Below are 18,497 nucleotides of genomic sequence, written 5' to 3' on the forward strand. Positions count from 1 at the left end.
TGACTACTTTCATTTACATGACATTGCTGTGTCCCAAACATTATGGTGCCCTGAAATGGGGGGACTATGTATAAACACTGCTATCATTTTTACATGGTGAAACCAAAATATTTTAAAATGGCCTTTATTAAAATCTGATAATTTGCACTTTAACCACATGTGATGTTTTTATTACAAATCTCAAATTATGGAATACAGAGGCAAATAAATAAATGATGGGTCTTTGTCCCAAACATCATGAAGGGCACTGTAGATAGGTGACGTTTTGGGTTGGGACACTTCTTCATACTAAGCTTGATCCGCTGAGTTACTTTGAGTCTTTTTGTAAACCAACATCTGCAGTTCATTGTTTCTACATTTTGACTGCTCCACTGTGAAATCTCCTCAAGCTATGATTACATTTAAGTTCCCCTTTCTCCGATGGGAGTGCTATGAGACCCTGTATTCAATACAATACAATACAATATGGGTTTATTCGTCACATTGCACATAAAGTGCAAGTGAAATGAATATGTCAGCAGCGATACAGTGCGAAAGAACACACAATACACAATAAAAATTTAACACAAATATCCACCACAGCATTCATCACTGTGGTGGAAGGCACAAAAATTGGCCAGTCCTCCTCCATTTCCCCCCGTGGTCGGGACCAGAGTCCAGAGCCAGTCCATAGTCGGCTCTTCCCCACCGGAGACCGCGGCTTCAGGATGGTGTAGGCCGCAGGCACAGCGGTCGAAGATTTAAAGTCCCCGCCGTGCCGCAGCCAGAAGCACTGCAGAGCACAGGGCCGGCTGTCGAAGCTCCCCTCCAGGGGTGATGGTAAGTCCATGCCGGGCCCACGGTAGAAGTTGGCCGCGGGCCGGCGGTGGAAGCTCCTTCTTCCCCCGGGTCCCCCACGAGGGATCCCGGGCTGCAGACGCCGCGCCAGCTGGAGCTGTGCAGACCGCGGCTTCAGGCTGCCGGCTGCCTCGGGCCAGCGAAACGGAGCACTCCCCTCCAGCGAGCCCCAGCGAAGGCTCACCCGCTCCACGACGAGAGTCCACGCTGCGCCAGCCGCTGAAGCCCCAGGCGCGTCTCCGGGAAAGGCCGCGCCGATCCTCGTTGTTAGGCCACGGGGGAGGCGACCTGGAAAAAGTCGCCTCTCCGTGGAGGAGGCGGCCGAAGCGGTTTCCCCCTCACCCCCCCACACAAAACACACAAAGAACCATTAAAAACATACTTCAGAACATACTAAAAAAACAAAAGAAGTTGAAAAAAAACGGACACGCTGCTGACAGGGCGCCGGCTTGCAGCGCCCCCACCGTATTCTGCTCCCCCTCTGTGATTCCTGCTGCTCTCCTGTTCTGCGCAGTCTGAAAAAAAGACCTGACTCAAATTATTTTTTGTTTTAGAGATACAGTATGAAAACAGGCCCTACAACCCACTGAGTCCACACCAACCAACAATCACCTGTACACTAGTTCTATGTTATCCCAGTTTCACATACTACACACTAGGGGCAATTTACAGAGGCCAATTAATCTACAAACCTGTAAGTCTTTGGAATGTGGGAGCAAATCAGAACACCCAGAGAAAACATCATACGGTCACCGGGAGAATGTGCAAACTCCATACAGACAGCACCTGTAGTCAGGACCAAACCTGGGTGTCTTATTTATAAACCGGCAACTGGAGTTCCTTGTTTCTAGGTTCAAGAGTAACTTCTTTCCAGCAACCATGAGGCTCTTGCCCATATCGCTATAAATCATGTACCAGTGCAAGTGTCTTTTAAATGTTGTTATGGTATTTGTCTCGACTCTCTCCTCTGGCAGCTCATTCCATATACCTACCACCCTCTGAGTGAAATTAAACACTCTTGACTCTTGAGGAGTTATCAAATGTACAGACCTTGACCATCATTTAGAATGGAAAGTTCATGGGACATCCTCCTGATAATAGATCTTTAATTTTACTTCGGAGTCACTTGAGTGACTACGTGAAGAAGGGCCGTCCGTCTGCATGCGCGTCATTACGTCTGAACGCAACACTCGACGGACTGGCAGAGGCACTGCGCCTCCCAGGCCGTTAGGATGGCAGGTAAGGAAAGTTGAATCACTTACTTGCGTTCTTTTGGGCATGAAACTTTTTGTAGTTTCAGTAGGTATGTTGCAAAGCGTACCTTAAGCGTCGCTGAAAATCTGTCCCAGCCCGTGTGCGCGATTTTGGCGCCGTTTAGAGGGGGGCGGGTTTAAAACGCGATTTTCTCTAGGCTGTTCAAATCGAGGATGTTCAGCCTAGTTAATTATTAACGAAAATTCGCTGGCAGGTTCCCTCGCTTGAGCTATTATTAGTTTTACGAGCTTTATCTAAGTGTTATAGTAGTTTAAAAATTAACCTCTAAACCCCCGACGGCCGGCAAGCAGCAGGGTCTCATACAGCAGACAATAGGAGGTAGGATGTTTAGTTTTACATTAAAAAGGGCTTCTTAAGATCCCTTTATACAAAGTTTAATGTTGCGAGTAGCTAATTTTGGGCCCATTATATCCCGCAGTATTTTTCTGGGCATTTGAGCACACAAATCTACCGCAATGTGAACGTTCTAAACCAGCGCGTTCACAGGATCCCACTAGAAAGCTGATTTAAATGGACTTTAATTTACAGCAATTGAACACTAAATTCCTTCCATCTGGCCTATAAATTAATGTAAATGAGATTTAAAAATCATGTTTTATTGTGAATTATTTGTGAATATTATTTGGACACTTAGGCTATTTAAAAATGTTAATCATTTATTAAGAAATGGATAGATGTTTAGATCTAGTAATTGAAATTTGAAATTAGCTACAATTGGGTAAGTAACTAATTATATGCTTTAATTTCAGGTCATCCAAGTAAGATTATTTTATATTTGTTTCAGAATGGTTCAATCTATGATAACTGAAAATTTCATTCAGTTCTCTTATTTTTTAAGAAAGTTATGGGCTTTTGACTGTCCACGATCACAGCTTTTTTGTTATGTCCATAGAAAATCAATAGGGAACAAGATGCTAATTTCCGAGTATGAAAATGGCCATAACCTTTTAAATACTTGAGATATGAAAGTGAATTAGGTGTCAAATTAAACTTCTTTTTATGCTTTATCTGATGGGATAAATTGCAGACTTGATTTTTTAAATCTCAAAATTTTGTAACATTGCTAGTTTCAGGTCCCAGATGTCGAGGAGACGATCCGCGGGGAAGTCGGCTGCCGAAGACCGCAGCATTTCCCAGTAGCGGGCAACGGTGTTTCCTGACATTTAGCGTCGGCAGCTGAACCGGCAGGAAACTTGTTGCAGGAGGAGAGCTCCGTTGGTGGTCCTGCAGTACGGGAAAATCCACCCGCAAGTCAAACAACCCGTTGACTCAGAAGAGTCCGGGGAGGGAAAGGGATACCCTCCCTCAACGGAGAGCGTCTGAGGACGACTCTCCCACATAGGAGCAACTTTTTGGAGAAGTTGCTCCAACAATGACCTGCTCTAAGGAGAGAGCTGTGTCAGCCCGGGGCCTACAGCAGCAGGCAGTACCGGGAGCCTCGCATAATGGGGCAACCCAATGTCTTCCCCATTGGAGGGGGAAGTACATATGGAAGAAACCACTCTGAATCAGAGTACAAAAGCAGGGGGGGGGGGGGGACCTTCCCAGGGACAAGCAGAAGAAAGGAAGTAAGTAAGTAACTTTTACTTATATAGCACTGTTTAAGTTAACTTGCACCAAAGAGCTTTACATAAAATAAATAATAAGCACAAAAGAAAAGAAATACTTCTGCAATCATCCAGGTTCCACTGGGTGCATCCCTGGATAGAGATCTAGAAAATGTCTCCTGCTCTGAGGAGAGGAGCATTCACGGTCAGTTTCAGTCTGACCCAAAGCAAGAATCTCATTTAGGCCCGCTGGAGGGGCCATGTCAGCGCAGGTATCCTCAGGGGCCTGCGGCAGCACCTGTTTTCAGGGCTACCTACAAATCTCACTCTCAATGGAGGGGAGTGTGAGTGATCAGTAGGTAACTGATCTCGAATTACAATACTATACAATACCATTTATTTGTCATTTGAACCTCACATAACGTTCAAAAGAAATTTGGTTTCGAGATCAGTAGGTAACTGATCTCGAATTAAAGTATGAACATACTGAAGCACATGCATATGGCCTCAAGAGACAGCAGTTGGCAGAATATCCGCACAAATGCCGGCAAGGGAACAGCGCTATCAGGGTGACTTTGGAGAAACCAGCCGCCGAATCCTCTCTTCAGGTAAGACCAGAAGAAGGAAGCAAAAGCTGTCGGACCAATCAAGGCACCAACGACAAGCAAACTTCATCAGTAGGCGACAACACACCCCACACCTCCATAGGGGGTAAGCAGTTCACTGAAGCCGGTGGTAGCTTGAAAGCTGGGCACGGAAATATGATCAGAGTCGTCTTTCAAGGCAGACTCAGAATTATGGCCAGAATTGTCCGACAAGGCAGGCTCAGTATGATAAGGTTTTCAGACCAAGACCCAAGCAGAGGTCAGGAGAAACATGGAATCCACACTTCCTACCAGTCCAACTCCCAATCAAGGAGAGAAAAGGAACCCGCATCAGGGGCCTTTGGGCTTACCACAAGACCATCGGTAGCCATGGAGGTAGGTAGGTCTGGGTTTACTGAAACAAGGGATTGTGGACCAGTTACATGTTGGTAATTTTACTCTTGTGTTTTTGTTCAGCAGGCAGTGAAGAAAGCGAATGGTATGTTAGCTTTCATAGCAAAAGGATTTGAGTATAGGAGCAGGGAGGTTCTACTGCAGTTGTACAGGGTCTTGGTGAGACCACACCTGGAGTATTGCGTACAGTTTTGGTCTCCAAATCTGAGGAAGGACATTATTGCCATAGAGGGAGTGCACAGAAGGTTCACCAGACTGATTCCTGGGATGTCAGGACTGTCTTATGAAGAAAGACTGGATTGACTTGGTTTATACTCTCTAGAATTTAGGAGATTGAGAGGGGATCTTATAGAAACTTACAAAATTCTTAAGGGGTTGGACAGGCTAGATGCAGGAAGATTGCTCCCGATGTTGGGGAAGTCCAGGACAAGGGGTCACAGCTTAAGGATAAGGGGGAAATCCTTTAAAACCGAGATGAGAAGAACTTTTTTCACACAGAGAGTGGTGAATCTCTGGAACTCCCTGCCACAGAGGGTAGTCGAGGCCAGTTCATTGGCTATATTTAAGAGGGAGTTAGATGTGGCCCTTGTGGCTAAGGGGATCAGAGGGTATGGAGAGAAGGCAGGTACGGGATACTGAGTTGGATGATCAGCCATGATCATTGAATGGCGGTGCAGGCTCGAAGGGCCGAATGGCCTACTCCTGCACCTAATTTCTATGTTTCTATGTTCAAAATGACAATAACATGAATTTCAGATCTGGTTTTAAAAAACAGATAACAACATGTGATTATTTTTTACTGCACAACATACATAGGTTCCAAGCAGACTTGGAACTCGGACCGGAATTGTCTTCAAGGCAGGCCCAGTATTTTGGGCAGGATTGCCTTCCAGGACAGGTGACAGATGGAGGATGTCACTTCATCCAGGTTTAACTCATTTGTGCAGTACAGACTTTTAGAAACAGCAATTTTTTGTTACGGTCTAACTACTATTTTATAGGAGCTTCCTATAAAATGGTCACATGGCATGCATCGACCTCAAAGATGCATACTATTCGGTGTTTATTCATTAGGAACAGGAGATATTTGAAGTTTTACTGGATGGCATGGCTCTGCCAAATGGGTTGACATCAGCTCCTAGACTATTGACTAAACTACGGAAACCAATTCTGGGACTACAAAGGTCTCAAAACCACATAGTAATGGCATATTTGGAGGACATTTTCATTTTGGAGTCACCAAGAATTGGCAGAAGCATCAGTCAAGCAAACCAAAACCCTGTTTGAAAGAATTGGTTACCTCATCCATCCAGTTAAATCAAAATTGACACCTACAAGGGTAATTGATTACCTAGAATTTACTATCAAAAACAGTAAATATGTTGGTGACTTTGCCTAGGGGCAAACGACAATATTAATTAAGCCTGCAATGACCTGATAGTCAAATTCTAGCCATCTATCAGGCAAACAGCGAGTGTAATTGGCAAATAGTAGCTGCATTCCCAGCAGTACAGGCCTTTGCATTACCAGAACTTACAGCAAGAAAAGGAACGAACACTCAGATTACATGCAGGCCGAATTGGCAAACTATGGATTGCCAGCAGAGGCCATTGTTGAATAACTATGGTGGATAACGAATGGGAGACAGCTCAGGGAAATTTTGCTCGAAAGCCATCGAGGGTTCTTCAGACCTATGCAAGCGGCTAAGGATGGGGAGACACCAACACAGTCTAAAGCTGTGGGGGCAGATGGAATGAGCAGGAGTCTGTAATTCCCCAACACATGGAATCAATTACCCAGAATTGTTGGGGGCACAATATGGACTCAAGGTTCTCTGTAGCGATATGCAACCGGTGCTTGTTCAAATTCAGATTAATAACACCACTGCGGTGGCATATATCCATTAACAAGGGTGGTGTAAAATCTGTATCTTACGACAGATTGTCGAACCTCATTCGGCACTGGTGTATCGAGAAGAATATTTGGGAAATCTACGAGGTAGATATAACACGGTGACAGATGCTGGATGACGAATGTTTAATAACAACACAGAATGGATGTTGAATCAGACAGTATTTAACAAAATAACTACACGATTTGGCATACCAGATGTTGATCCGTTTGCATCTAGACTAACCATTAGTTACCCAGATATGTGTCCTGCGAGCTGGATCCAGGAGCAAGGCAGTGGATGCTTTCTCCCTCAATTGGGGAGGAATGTTTATGTATGCTTTCCGCCAATTTGTCTCACAAACCGATGCTTGACAAAAATCAAGCAAGACTAAGCCACAGGCATATTGGTAGTGCCAGATTGGCCTACTCAAGCCTGGTCCCCAAAAATTTTGGGAATTATAGTCCAGCCAGTAATGGCTGTACCCAAGAGCAGGGACCTCCTAGTGAACCCAGTTACAGGGAGCAATCATCCACTACATGAACGTATAACTTGTTGGTCTGCAGATTCTGAGGAGGCCATTTCAAGGCATAGGACTGTCCGAACAAATACAACACAGTTCGGATGACGGATGTCTTGGAGTTCCTATCAACTGTACTATAACTATAAACTAAGTTATAGTGCAGCTATAGTGCCAGAGGCGCACTCTCCTCCAATCTGATGCCGGAAGCAGGGCACAGTTCGATAGGAACGCACCCCTTTACAACAAAATTCATGAAGGGAATTTACAATTTAAGACCTCCAAGGCCAAGGTACACTGACACATGGGATGTGAGCGTGGTACAAACCCTACTTTGACAGTGGGGACCGCCTATAACTAACCCTGAAGGTGGTATGCTGACAAAGAGTCCAGACACTGCAAAAGCTACGGTTGGACTACATGACCACCAATATGAACAACATAACATTCCTAATCAGGAACCTGATAAAACAGAGCAGGCCAGGAATGCCAGGCATGGAAATCCAGTTCTTGGCATATCCAGAGGACCAACGGTTGTGTGGGTGGTAACATACTAACACCACTATCTGAGAGTTATGGAGAACCTCAGAGGCTCAGAACAATCGGTCCTCATCAGCCATAAAAAAAACCACACCAAAAGGTGTCAACTCAAACCATCTCCAGATGGTCAAAGGAGGTAATGGCAGTAGCAGGAGTAACATTTATATGGTTAAATCTCACTCCACCAGGGCTGCATCTACGTCGGCAGCAAGAGCTATGGACGTGCCCCTTGACGACATCCTAGTGGCTGCAGGATGGACGAATGAAATAACGGTCCACCGGTTTTATAACAAACCCATAACCGGACTGGGGGTGTTTGCACGTACCATTTTAAGTTCTGTCCATTAGTTTCCCCCCCAAGGTTGGGAGGGGTAACTTTTTTTTAAACTTTTCTTTCATTTAAAGCATCAGTTACTTTACTTAACTACGTAATGTCTGAATGCTTTAATGATTACACGCATCCATGGTCAACCCATTCAGTGTATGACGCCTGGATTCGTAACCGGCGTAAAATCACAGAGCTTTGAAATCTTCACATAGTCACTCACGTGACTCCGAAGTAAAATAGTAAGATTAAACGAGAACTTACCAGTTTGAAGTTTGATCTTGATTTTATGAAGAGTTACGATGAGCGATTACGTGCCCACCGCTCCCACCCTCATACTATCAAGGTCATATGGAAGTTCTAGTTTCTTCACAATCTTACTATTCTCAGGTCTTTTTATCTGTGATTTAACACCGCTGCTTTGAAGATTGACGCGCACGCAGACGGACGGCCCTTCTTCACGTAATCGCTCATCGTAACTCCTCATAAAATCAAGATCAAACTTCAAACTGGTAAGTTCTCGTTTAATCTTACTATTATCCATTACCCTGATTGTGCAAGACTGATAGTTGTTTATTTTCCCCCCTTTTTATAGCTGGGAAAAGAAAGGTTTCATAAATCGCATCATTTTGACTTCCCAAATGATGTCCCTGTGATGGTGGGAGAGGAAAAGCCTGGAATTGGTGGGGAGCCACTGCTCGGGCAGAAGTTGAAGCCCAAGTTCAGCGTATTCCCAAAGGGACAAGGCAGTGATGCTCCATCTTGGGTTGTATTTGATAAGCAGGTATGCTTGAATCCATACTCTTTTCACTTGAAACTAACAAATTAAAATACAATGCTCCTTGCTGGAAATTTGTGGGCTCATGTGTTTGCAATTGGGATTAAATTCCATTAAACATTTTATTCTATAAAATCTATCATAACCCTTGTCATCTTCTCCAGATTTACTCATTGGTATTTACTCTCTGTAATTCTCACTGAGAGATTCTCATGCAAATTTTGCTCTGTTATAGCAGTACAGGTGCACAACCTTTTATCCGAAAGCCTTGGGACCAGACACTTTTCGTAATTCGGAATTTTTCGGCTTTCGGAATGGAAGATTTATAGCGTAGATTTTAACGGCTGGCTCAGTGGTAGAGTGCTCGGCTCATATCCGCAAGGTCGCGAGATTGCGCCTCGATCCCGGCAGTTACTCGATCGCGAGTTTGAGTCTTCAATGTAGTTTTTTCTTGCAGAATAGGAGAGAATAGGGAGGGTTAGGCTGGGATCATTCTCTGCGAGATGATCTTAGTGCGGGAGACAAGTGTAGGAGAGGTGTACTGACTGTGTGGGCAGAACCTTGGAAGTGATTGCCCACCATTCTCAAAAGCCGCTGTGTCTCCCTGTCCCTCCAACTCCAGAGGAATCCGCTCCCTGATGGGCCGCTATGGCGACAAGTGGCAGTTCGCCCACAGCCCGAGTTGCGCCACCCCAAGAACAAGACGTACCTTGCACACCATCAGCTTCTGGGATCTCCGTGCTTGCAGTGGGCCTGGGGGTCGGTGTCCCGATGAGGGGGCGCAGCTCGGGCTGTGGGCGAACTGCCACTTGTCGCCGTAGCGGACCATTGGGGAGCGGCTTCTGGTGGTCCTGTCGTCTCTCAGCTCCTGTCCAGGGGGGTGGCCGGAGACGTCAGGATCAACAGGAACCAGCTCCCCGATGGGCCGCTACAGCGACAAGTGGCAGTTCGCCCACAGCCCGAGCTGCGCCCCCTCATCCGTAACCCGGGTTCCTCTGGAGTTGGAGCGGGGCTGGGCTAGAGTTGCTGCTGGCTGTGAGTCTCTGGGATCTCTGTGCTTGCAGTCGGTGTCCCGTTGGTCCTGACGTCTCCGGCCACCCCCCTGGACAGGAGCTGAGACTGGGAACTGTACCGCCCTTGCCCCCTCCCTCTGCAACTGCAAACAACCCCACTGTCCTGCTCACCTGCAAGGGCGGTAGAGTTCCCAGTCTCAGCTCCCGTACAGAGGGGTGGCCGGAGACGTCACAGCCCGAGCTGCGCCCCCTCATCCGCAACCCCAAGAACAAAACGTACCTTGCACACCATCAGCTTCTGTCCCTACGGGGAGCGTGTTCTTCTGGAGTTGGAACAGGGCTGGGCTGCTGCTGGCTGTGGGTCTCTGGGATCTCCGTGCTTGCAGTGGGCCTGGGGGTCGGTGTCCCGTTGGTCCTGACGTCTATTGTGACTGGCACTGACCTGCTGGCATCGCCGACGTGAAGACAGTGCAAAGCCCCCGCGCCGGTGCAATGGGCGGGGAGCTGGAGAGGGGAGGGAAGGGGTCACACACATGGCCGGGAAGCAGAGGGGTGTAGGTGGGGCGAAACTGAAGGGAGCGACAATCTGCTGCTGCCTGCCCGCTGAGTTAAAAAGTTCCCACGCAAGACTCACGATACACTGTGTATCGTGAGTCTACCGTGGGAACTTTTTAACTCAGCGGGCAGGCAGCAGCAGATTGTCAATTATTAACCCTCCCGCGCAATATACCCTCACCTTCTCTTTTATGAATGGGGATTTAGTTCCCCTTTCTTCGAGGACCGACCGGAGGTTCCGCTGTCACCTCTGCGGGCCGCCCTCGGTGAACATCTTCAAGGACCTTTCTTCAAGGACCGAAAAAATGTCCGCTATTCGGAGCTTTTCGTTATTTGGAATTTCGGATAAGAGGTTGTGCACCTGTATTAGCAGAACCTTCAACTGCTAAATGACTAACATTACATTTTATTCTCTCCTTCTAACCGCCTTCCCTTTTCATTTATCACATTCAAATTCTTCTTCAAACCATGAACTATTTGTTTAAACCCTGAACTTACTTGGGCTTGTAGGCCAAATGGCTCCCTCTCCTTACTGTGAATTTCCACGATTCCTCAGATTTGGCTAAATTTTGCTTTGCGCCTACTACATGTTTCATGTTCAGGGTGATTCATCAAGTCCCTATTTATAATAAAAATTAATCATTCACTGAGATATAGGAGGATTTCCAGCACTAACAGAAGTACTACATATTTGAGTCCTGTTTGATTCTCTTCAATCAAGAATGCACCTTTACATTAGATTATAAAGAATCTTGACAAAGTCTTGAGGTGCTTTCCCATCATGTTTACTTTGACTTCATTGCATCCCTCATTACAGAAAATGCTGTGTATTCTTATTTTGTCCACTTCTAAATTGTATTTTTTTTTAAATTCCATTCTCACCATTGTGAGACTGGATCTAACAAATAATTCTTTACTCATCATCACACAGGGCCTCAAAACTTAACCCTTGTCTTACTTTTTTTAATTTCTTGTTTTTTTTTAAGAAGGCAAAGGCTATGCTAGCAAGGCACACATTTATTGCCAACCCTATAATTACACATGAAAAAGATAATAAGTTTCCACATATTCATACCTTTCACATTCTTTGATATGCCACAAAGTGCTGGAGATCTCTAAACAGCATGGATAGGTGACGTTTTGGGTCGGGATCATTCCTCAGAAATATAGGATCCCGACCCAAAACCTCATGTATGTATGTTCTCCAGAGATGCAGCCTGACTCGCTGAGTTACGACAGCACTTTGGGTCTTTTTTTTGTAAACCAGCATTTACAATTCCTTGTGTCTCTGATATGTCCTTGAATTGTTCGATTATTTATGTCATCATTTTTTTAGAACAACAATAATTTCAGCAGTAACTTCTTCCATATTTACTTTGGCCTGAACAAATCCATTCTCCTTTAATCTCTACCAGAATCAACAACTCCATATCACTGACCTTCCTCACCCATCTGCCCAACAGCACTGAGTCAGACCTGATGGAATCAAGGCCTTTACTTCACATTCTGACCTTCAAACATTCAATCCATTGAAGCTGCTTTTTCTCTCCATAATATGGCTCTTCCTTTGGATGATCTGCTGCTGAAACATTTACCATCTGATTACTCAAAAACAGTTCTGTCATCATTTATCCACAAAACCACACCTCATGTAACATTTTGTTGCCCTTATCCTATCTTCTACCAATTTACATCCATTCTTCAAATAAATTCTTCCAGATATGCATTTCTTCTAGCTTTCAGTATGTTAACGTCTGACCTTTGAGTTTAAGTTCCTTCATAGCCTCTTTGTAAATCCTTACTGTACTTGTGCTAGCCCCTTATGTGCTTTCTTCATTTTACCATTGGTGGGTATGCTTTTGGCTTCCCTTGTCTCACTTTTTTGAATTTCCTCCTTGAATAAGCTTCCTTTTTTGTAATATTCTCTTTTGTGCCAACATAGGATCAAGAATTGACCATTCAAGCCTGTTTCACCATTTAATTGTATCGTCCAATTTTTACTTCAACGTTATCTGTCACCATTAACTGTATCAAATTTCAAAATCAAATAATTGATGGTATCCACAATCTTAATGAGAAACGTTTAAGATTTCTACTATTCTAATAAAATAAAAAATAATTTGGAGACTTTGGATTCAGGACCAATTAACCATGTGCTTGTCCAACAGGTACTTTGCTTTAAAGCCTATTTTCAAGAAAGTGTACAGGAAAGAAGAGAAGAACAATATCGAATAAGAAAATGCAAGATTTATTTTTACCTGGAAGATGACACAATACAAGTTATTGAACCAGAAGTAAAAAATAGTGGTATCGATCAAGGTACTGAGAAGTTCAGTAATTTCCACCACTCCATCATTATATAACTAACTATTCTAATTATCTTGACAATACTACTCGGGCCATATGCGCTGTGTTAACAAAACCAGCAATATTTGTTTTGGTGTGGAAAATATTGAACATTGTAAGTTTGCAATTTTCTCACATCAAGCAGCTGTGCTGGGTGAGTGAAAATAGAAAAACAGCTCTTATGTGCTTTAATTATTTCACTTCCCATGAATCTCTACTAGGGACCTAAAATCTATGATCAGGGTAGAATAGGGGGCCAGGTGTAAGGCTGGACTCAGGGTTAGGAATGAGAGAAGGTTTGCAAATGGATCCAGGGTCAGGATTAGTACCAGGCATGCAGTGAGACCCAGGTTGGTCAACATGGGCCAAGTGTTTGAATATTATCTGATTTCTATACATGAATGTACTAAGATCATTCATGTGCTGCATGTGTTGATCAGAGCCTGGGCTCTACTGTGGAATGTAATTAGGTATGTAATTTAGTCTAACCTTATTCCTAGCTAATCCAATTTAAAGCATATATATTGCATTCACGTGTAAGTTAAAAGACTCGCTACAGTATCCACCATATTGCACAATTTCAAGCTGAAAAATGCAAAAGCTTTGTACCAATGGGAGGGGGGACACCCTGCCAAAGAGAATGCAGCAGCAAGTATTCTGCAATGAATTTATCTGCTTATCCACCTATTCAAACCAGCCAGCCAGAATTAAAATAACCCTTACAAAATGTTATTCTAACTCAGCGGGTCAGGCAGCATCTGTGGAGGGAAAACACTTTGTGTTTTGCTCAAGATTCAAGCATCTGCAATTCCTTGTGTCTCAATGTTTTACTTTAGTTAAGTCATGTGAATGTTTGGGGTGGAAGTTTAGCCAGACAATCAGAATTATGGGGTGCGAGTTATTGCTTATAAAAAATCTAAAATAATGTAAACTGAGTAGGACTGAATAGAAGCAAAATATTACAGGTATAAAATAGGAAAATAAAATGGAACAGGAGACTGCAATCTCTGCTTTTATTGCTCTTTCAGGAACGATAATCAATCGTCATCGTATTCCTCTTCCGCCTCCACATGATGATCAGTTTTACACAGTGGATCATTTCAATATCTGTCAAGAGATTGTGTTCTATTCAAAGACATTCATGATTGTGGACTGTGATCAATTTACGAGAAACTTTCTCTGGAAAATGGGTGTCAAACTGAACCCACCTGGCTGCATTCCTGAAGATCCATATATTTCAAAGCGTGAAAAAGTAAGACTAACTTTTTATACAAGAAAAGAAAACATAGCCGCTATGTCAATGAATAATTTTGTGGTTTGAACATTATACCTTGTGTCCCAAACATTATTGTGCCCTGAAAGAGAATTGTGCCCTTGGAGAAGAATAGATCGGGTAGATGGACAGAGTCTCTTGCCCAGAGTAGGTGAATCGAGGAGCAGAGGACAGGTTTAATGTGAAGGGGAAAAGGTTTAATAGGAATCTGAGTGTTAACCTTTTCACACAAAGGGTGGTGATTGCATGGAACAAGCTGCCAGAGGAGGTAGTCCCAACATTTAAGAAACAGTTAGACAGGTACTTTGATAGAACAGGTTTGGAGGGATATGGACCAAATGCGGGCAGGTGAGACTAGTTTAGCCGGGACATGTTGGCCGGTGTGGGCAACTTGGGCCAAAGGGCCTATTTGTACACTGTATCACTATGACTCTATGACTATGAGAAATAAACTGCAGATGCTGGTTTATACTGAAGATAGACACAAAGTGCTGGAGTACTTCAGCGGGTCAGGCAGCATCTCTGGAGAAAAGGATGGATGACGTTTTGGGTCGGGGTAAGGAAAGGAATGCATGCAAGGAAGGGTGGAGCTCATAATGGCCCATTGTTGGCTGGCAAAGAGGTGATAATGGAGGGATACAAGGATGTGAAAAATTGAATTAGTGGGGCGAGTACGGTGAGGCAGGAGGGGAGTGAGGGAATGCAGGGGTTACTTGAAATTAGAAAAATCAATGTTCATACTGTTGTAAGCTGCCAATGCAACATATGAGGTGCTGTTCCTCCAATTTGCGTGAGGCCCAGGACAGAAAGGTGAGAATGGGAATGGGGAGTTAAAATGTTTGGAAATGGGACATCTGAAGACCAAGTGTAGGCTGGGTGATTGCTTCACTGAACACTTCCATAATTATTGGGAAAATTATGATTCTGTTTCTCAATACTGAAATATCTTATTCATATAATTCTTTGTGTGAATGTATACAAAACCTCAATTAGTTCTTCAGAATTTAAATTGAAGGTACTGGATTGAAATCTCACATTGACACATCTCTGTTTTTTCTTTTGCATAAATAGCGAAGAAAATTGAATTTTTTTTAAATTAATCCGCTGAAATGTGATTTCTTTTTGTAAATAAAGAAAACTCTGGTTTCCTTTCCTAAGCAAGTAAGATAATCTCTTGCAATAGAATTGACATAAAATCCTTTTTTAAAAATGTAAAACTGTACCATCTGATGTTATAAAACAAGTTTTGCAAATGTTCCTGTTGCTGAAATAAAATAAGAAAATACTGGAGAGATTCTGCAAATCTGGTTCCACCTCTGGATAGAGAAATCATTGAAGGTTTTGATAAAAGATCATTGAGTATTAGCTTTGAAACACTAACCGTGGTCAAGATATTGACCAAGGTAACCCTCTCTTCGCAGATGCTGCCTGGCCAGCTGAGTATTTCCAGCATTTTCCATTTTTAGTTAAAATTTCCAATATCTGAAATTGTTTCCTTTTTGTTTGCTCTTGAGTTTACTGGTTGTCCACTTTTACACGTTGATGAGCAATGGCGGTGAATTGCTCATCATTTTGAGGAGCTTTGTTAAAATTGCAATAATAAACTAAATCTACAGCAAATTGGGTAAAGGCCATTGACAATATGTTATTTTTCTCAGCTAGCTTTCCTCTATGCTATAATTGAATGGACCAGAACATTCAAGCATCCAGTTTATGTATATCCTAGTTTGAGACATAGTCAGCTGATTTGTATGTGTTCTATACATTTGTTCTGTTAAACTGTTGATAAGTGCAATGAACAGAAGCCAAGTTTATGCTGGATTATTTCGATGAATTGATTTGGCAGAAATAAAAATATATTGAAGGCTTTATACTTTGAGTTAGTAAATCATGCAGTTTAGGCAGATGCAAGATTTAACATAGATTTTGTTTGAAGTTAATGAACTGAGTTGGAACGCTCAAGCAGCGTGATAATTAGTCTTTGGGTCGGGTGAATAGTATTGAGATGGCCAAAGTTCTGTTCCTAGTTGTGATTCCTGCATGTAGATGGAGTGTGCACAGTTATAACATCCCCCGCATTTAAATACCCTGTTAATACTTCACGTCAAAGTTCATGCATAAAATAATTATTTATTGCAAAATGCCGGGAAATATTCAATACCTTACAAAAATGTCACAGCAATGCTGTTAATTTAGGAGAGGAAAGACAAACATCGGTAATTGAAGAGCAGATAGACTAACATAGACTGGACCACTGTAGCAAAATACTATTTTAATCTCAGTGCACAATTTAAAAAAAAGTAAAATATAGAAGATAGCATAGATTGAATATATCTTTGAACACATGTAGGAAAGTTAATTTTGAAGAATCTTTATTATGGAGTTCCAGAGGACCTTTCTTGTTTTTTTTTAAATTAATCATGTTCCTTTTGGTGTTTCTTGCAGATGGAGAAAAATATGCATCCTCTCCGCCCATATGAGAAAGTTGATACACTTAAGCAGTTCCTGGACCATGACACACATGTGTTGCGATTTTACTGCTATTGGGATGACAGAGACAATCAATTTGGAGACTTCAGGGAACTCGTTCTGCATTATTTCCTGTCAGATGACACAATTGAAATTAAAGAGGTTCTGCCCCCCAATTCTGGCAGAGATGCTGTTGGCGTGTTTCTCCACCGAAGCCAGCTACCAAAGGTATAAACATAGACAACAGACAATAGGTGCAGGAGTAGGCCATCCGGCCCTTCGAGCCATCAATGTGATCATGGCTGATCATCCCCAATCAATACCCCAATCCTGCCTTCTCCTCATAACCCCGACTCAGCCATCTTTAAGATAGCTTGTTTACATAACTTGTTTACATAAAAACAAGTTCCGTATTGTCTCTAAACTCGTGTCAATTTCTTGTGCATTCTGCATGATTACATCAATATCCAGTCTGTACTCAATGAAATCATAGTAGTAGGCAAATAAATTGGACGGTGCTGGAAAATGGGCACAAGATTGCAATGGTGCACCTGGTTCAAGCTGCTTATAAACCTATTTATGTCTGTGCCAGGACAGAATGTTCACATCTGTGTACTGATAGATTTAGCCACTACTTCAAACTTTAAGCCAAAAAAACGTGCAAAGTTGCTGATGAATTCGGCCATATTCTTTGACATTGAATGCAGCCATTTTGGCAGAGTTGATGGACAATCAACCATTTTACAGGTCAACTCTGAAGCCCCTGTCCCACTTAGGCAATTTTTTCGGTGACTACAGGCAACTAGGCTGTCGCCACATGGTCGCGGGGTGACGCCTGTATCAGGGCTGCCAACTCTCACGCATTGAGAGTGTGACTCACGCATTTCGCCCAATTCCCACGCTCTGTCTTGAGAAATTCTGTGATCAACGAGAATTTCGAAACTAATACCAACTGCTTGTGTGCGCGTTTGTTGACAAGACAGCAGCATTCTTATTCTCTCTGTTATTCTCACGACCGACAACCGCCACACACCTCCAAAGCATGTCCCCATGCACATTTACATTAAAAGACACGGACCGGGCAGTGAATGCCATACAGTGTCACCCAGTGCAGCAAGTGAGGCCATGTCCTGCTCCAGGTGGCAGTCAGAATTTAAGGATTTGCGGGAAGCGGATGACATGAGCGAGGCCAGCGTGTGGCAGTAGAGAGGTGTTCAGACGGAATGCACTGCCAGATGTGAGCAGGGAACTGAGGCCAGTTGTCCGTGATGTCCGGATCCCAATGCTCAGTGCTTCGTGTTTCGGAGTTGGCTAATGTTATTGATTTGTAATTAGCCTGAGTTGACAAAACCTTAATTTGTTAATCCGGAATATCCAGGGGGATGGGATAAGTGTAATATTAAAATGACATGCAAGGTGTCAGGCTGTCTGTCACAACATACAGCCCCAATAACCCATTATTTCCTTCAGTTAAATATTGGGAAGGTAGCACTATTGTCATTTGCCACTCAACTATTATGTTTGTTTACCTCACTGACTATTTCTAACCCACCCCCCCCCCCCTCCCCAATTCCTTTGACAGGTTGAATAGAAATGTCCCCAATCTCGTTGTTTTATTAATTGAACACATAGATGAACATCCTCAAGGAGTGTAATCAGATGAAAACTGATTCAGATGCGATGTTTAAGAGCTTGTTCAAAGAAGGGGCATATTTTAAAGGAGTGACAGAGATACTTGCAGGGGAATGTGTGAGGTTATTATTTGTCTTTAGTTTTAGCTTGAACCAGGACATCTGAAGATTCAAAGTTTGATATGGTAATTATACTGATACTGACTCCAACCAACCACGTAATGAATATCATCCATTCCGGAGGTTTTATTTTTCTGATGCCATTTAAACTTCACTTGGATTTTAATCACTTTCAATGCAAAAGTAATTGGGAATGGGGAGCATTGAAACAAAAGTCTGCCCTCGGTACATATTAACTGTACAGATTCAGATTCAGATTCAGATTCAATTTTAATTGTCATTGTCAGTGTACAATACAGAGACAACGAAATGCATTTAGCATCTCCCTGGAAGAGCGACATAGCAAATGATTTGAATAAATAATAATAAGTGTCCGGTG

The 18,497-nt window shown here is 43.2% G+C and overlaps 1 protein-coding gene across 1 annotated transcript in view; it reads left to right on the forward strand.

Moving 5' to 3' along the window:
• The window catches only part of efhc2 (EF-hand domain containing 2), a 55,370-nt gene that overhangs the window by 2,686 nt on the left and 34,187 nt on the right, over nt 1–18,497 (forward strand). The window contains exons 2-5 of the mRNA XM_033033057.1: nt 8,529–8,717; nt 12,448–12,598; nt 13,654–13,877; nt 16,344–16,595. Of these exons, the coding sequence (XP_032888948.1) occupies nt 8,529–8,717; nt 12,448–12,598; nt 13,654–13,877; nt 16,344–16,595 (816 nt within the window). The remainder of the gene's footprint in view (nt 1–8,528; nt 8,718–12,447; nt 12,599–13,653; nt 13,878–16,343; nt 16,596–18,497) is intronic.

Source organism: Amblyraja radiata, chromosome 14 (assembly GCF_010909765.2).
Source record: "Amblyraja radiata isolate CabotCenter1 chromosome 14, sAmbRad1.1.pri, whole genome shotgun sequence".
NCBI lineage: Eukaryota > Metazoa > Chordata > Chondrichthyes > Rajiformes > Rajidae > Amblyraja > Amblyraja radiata.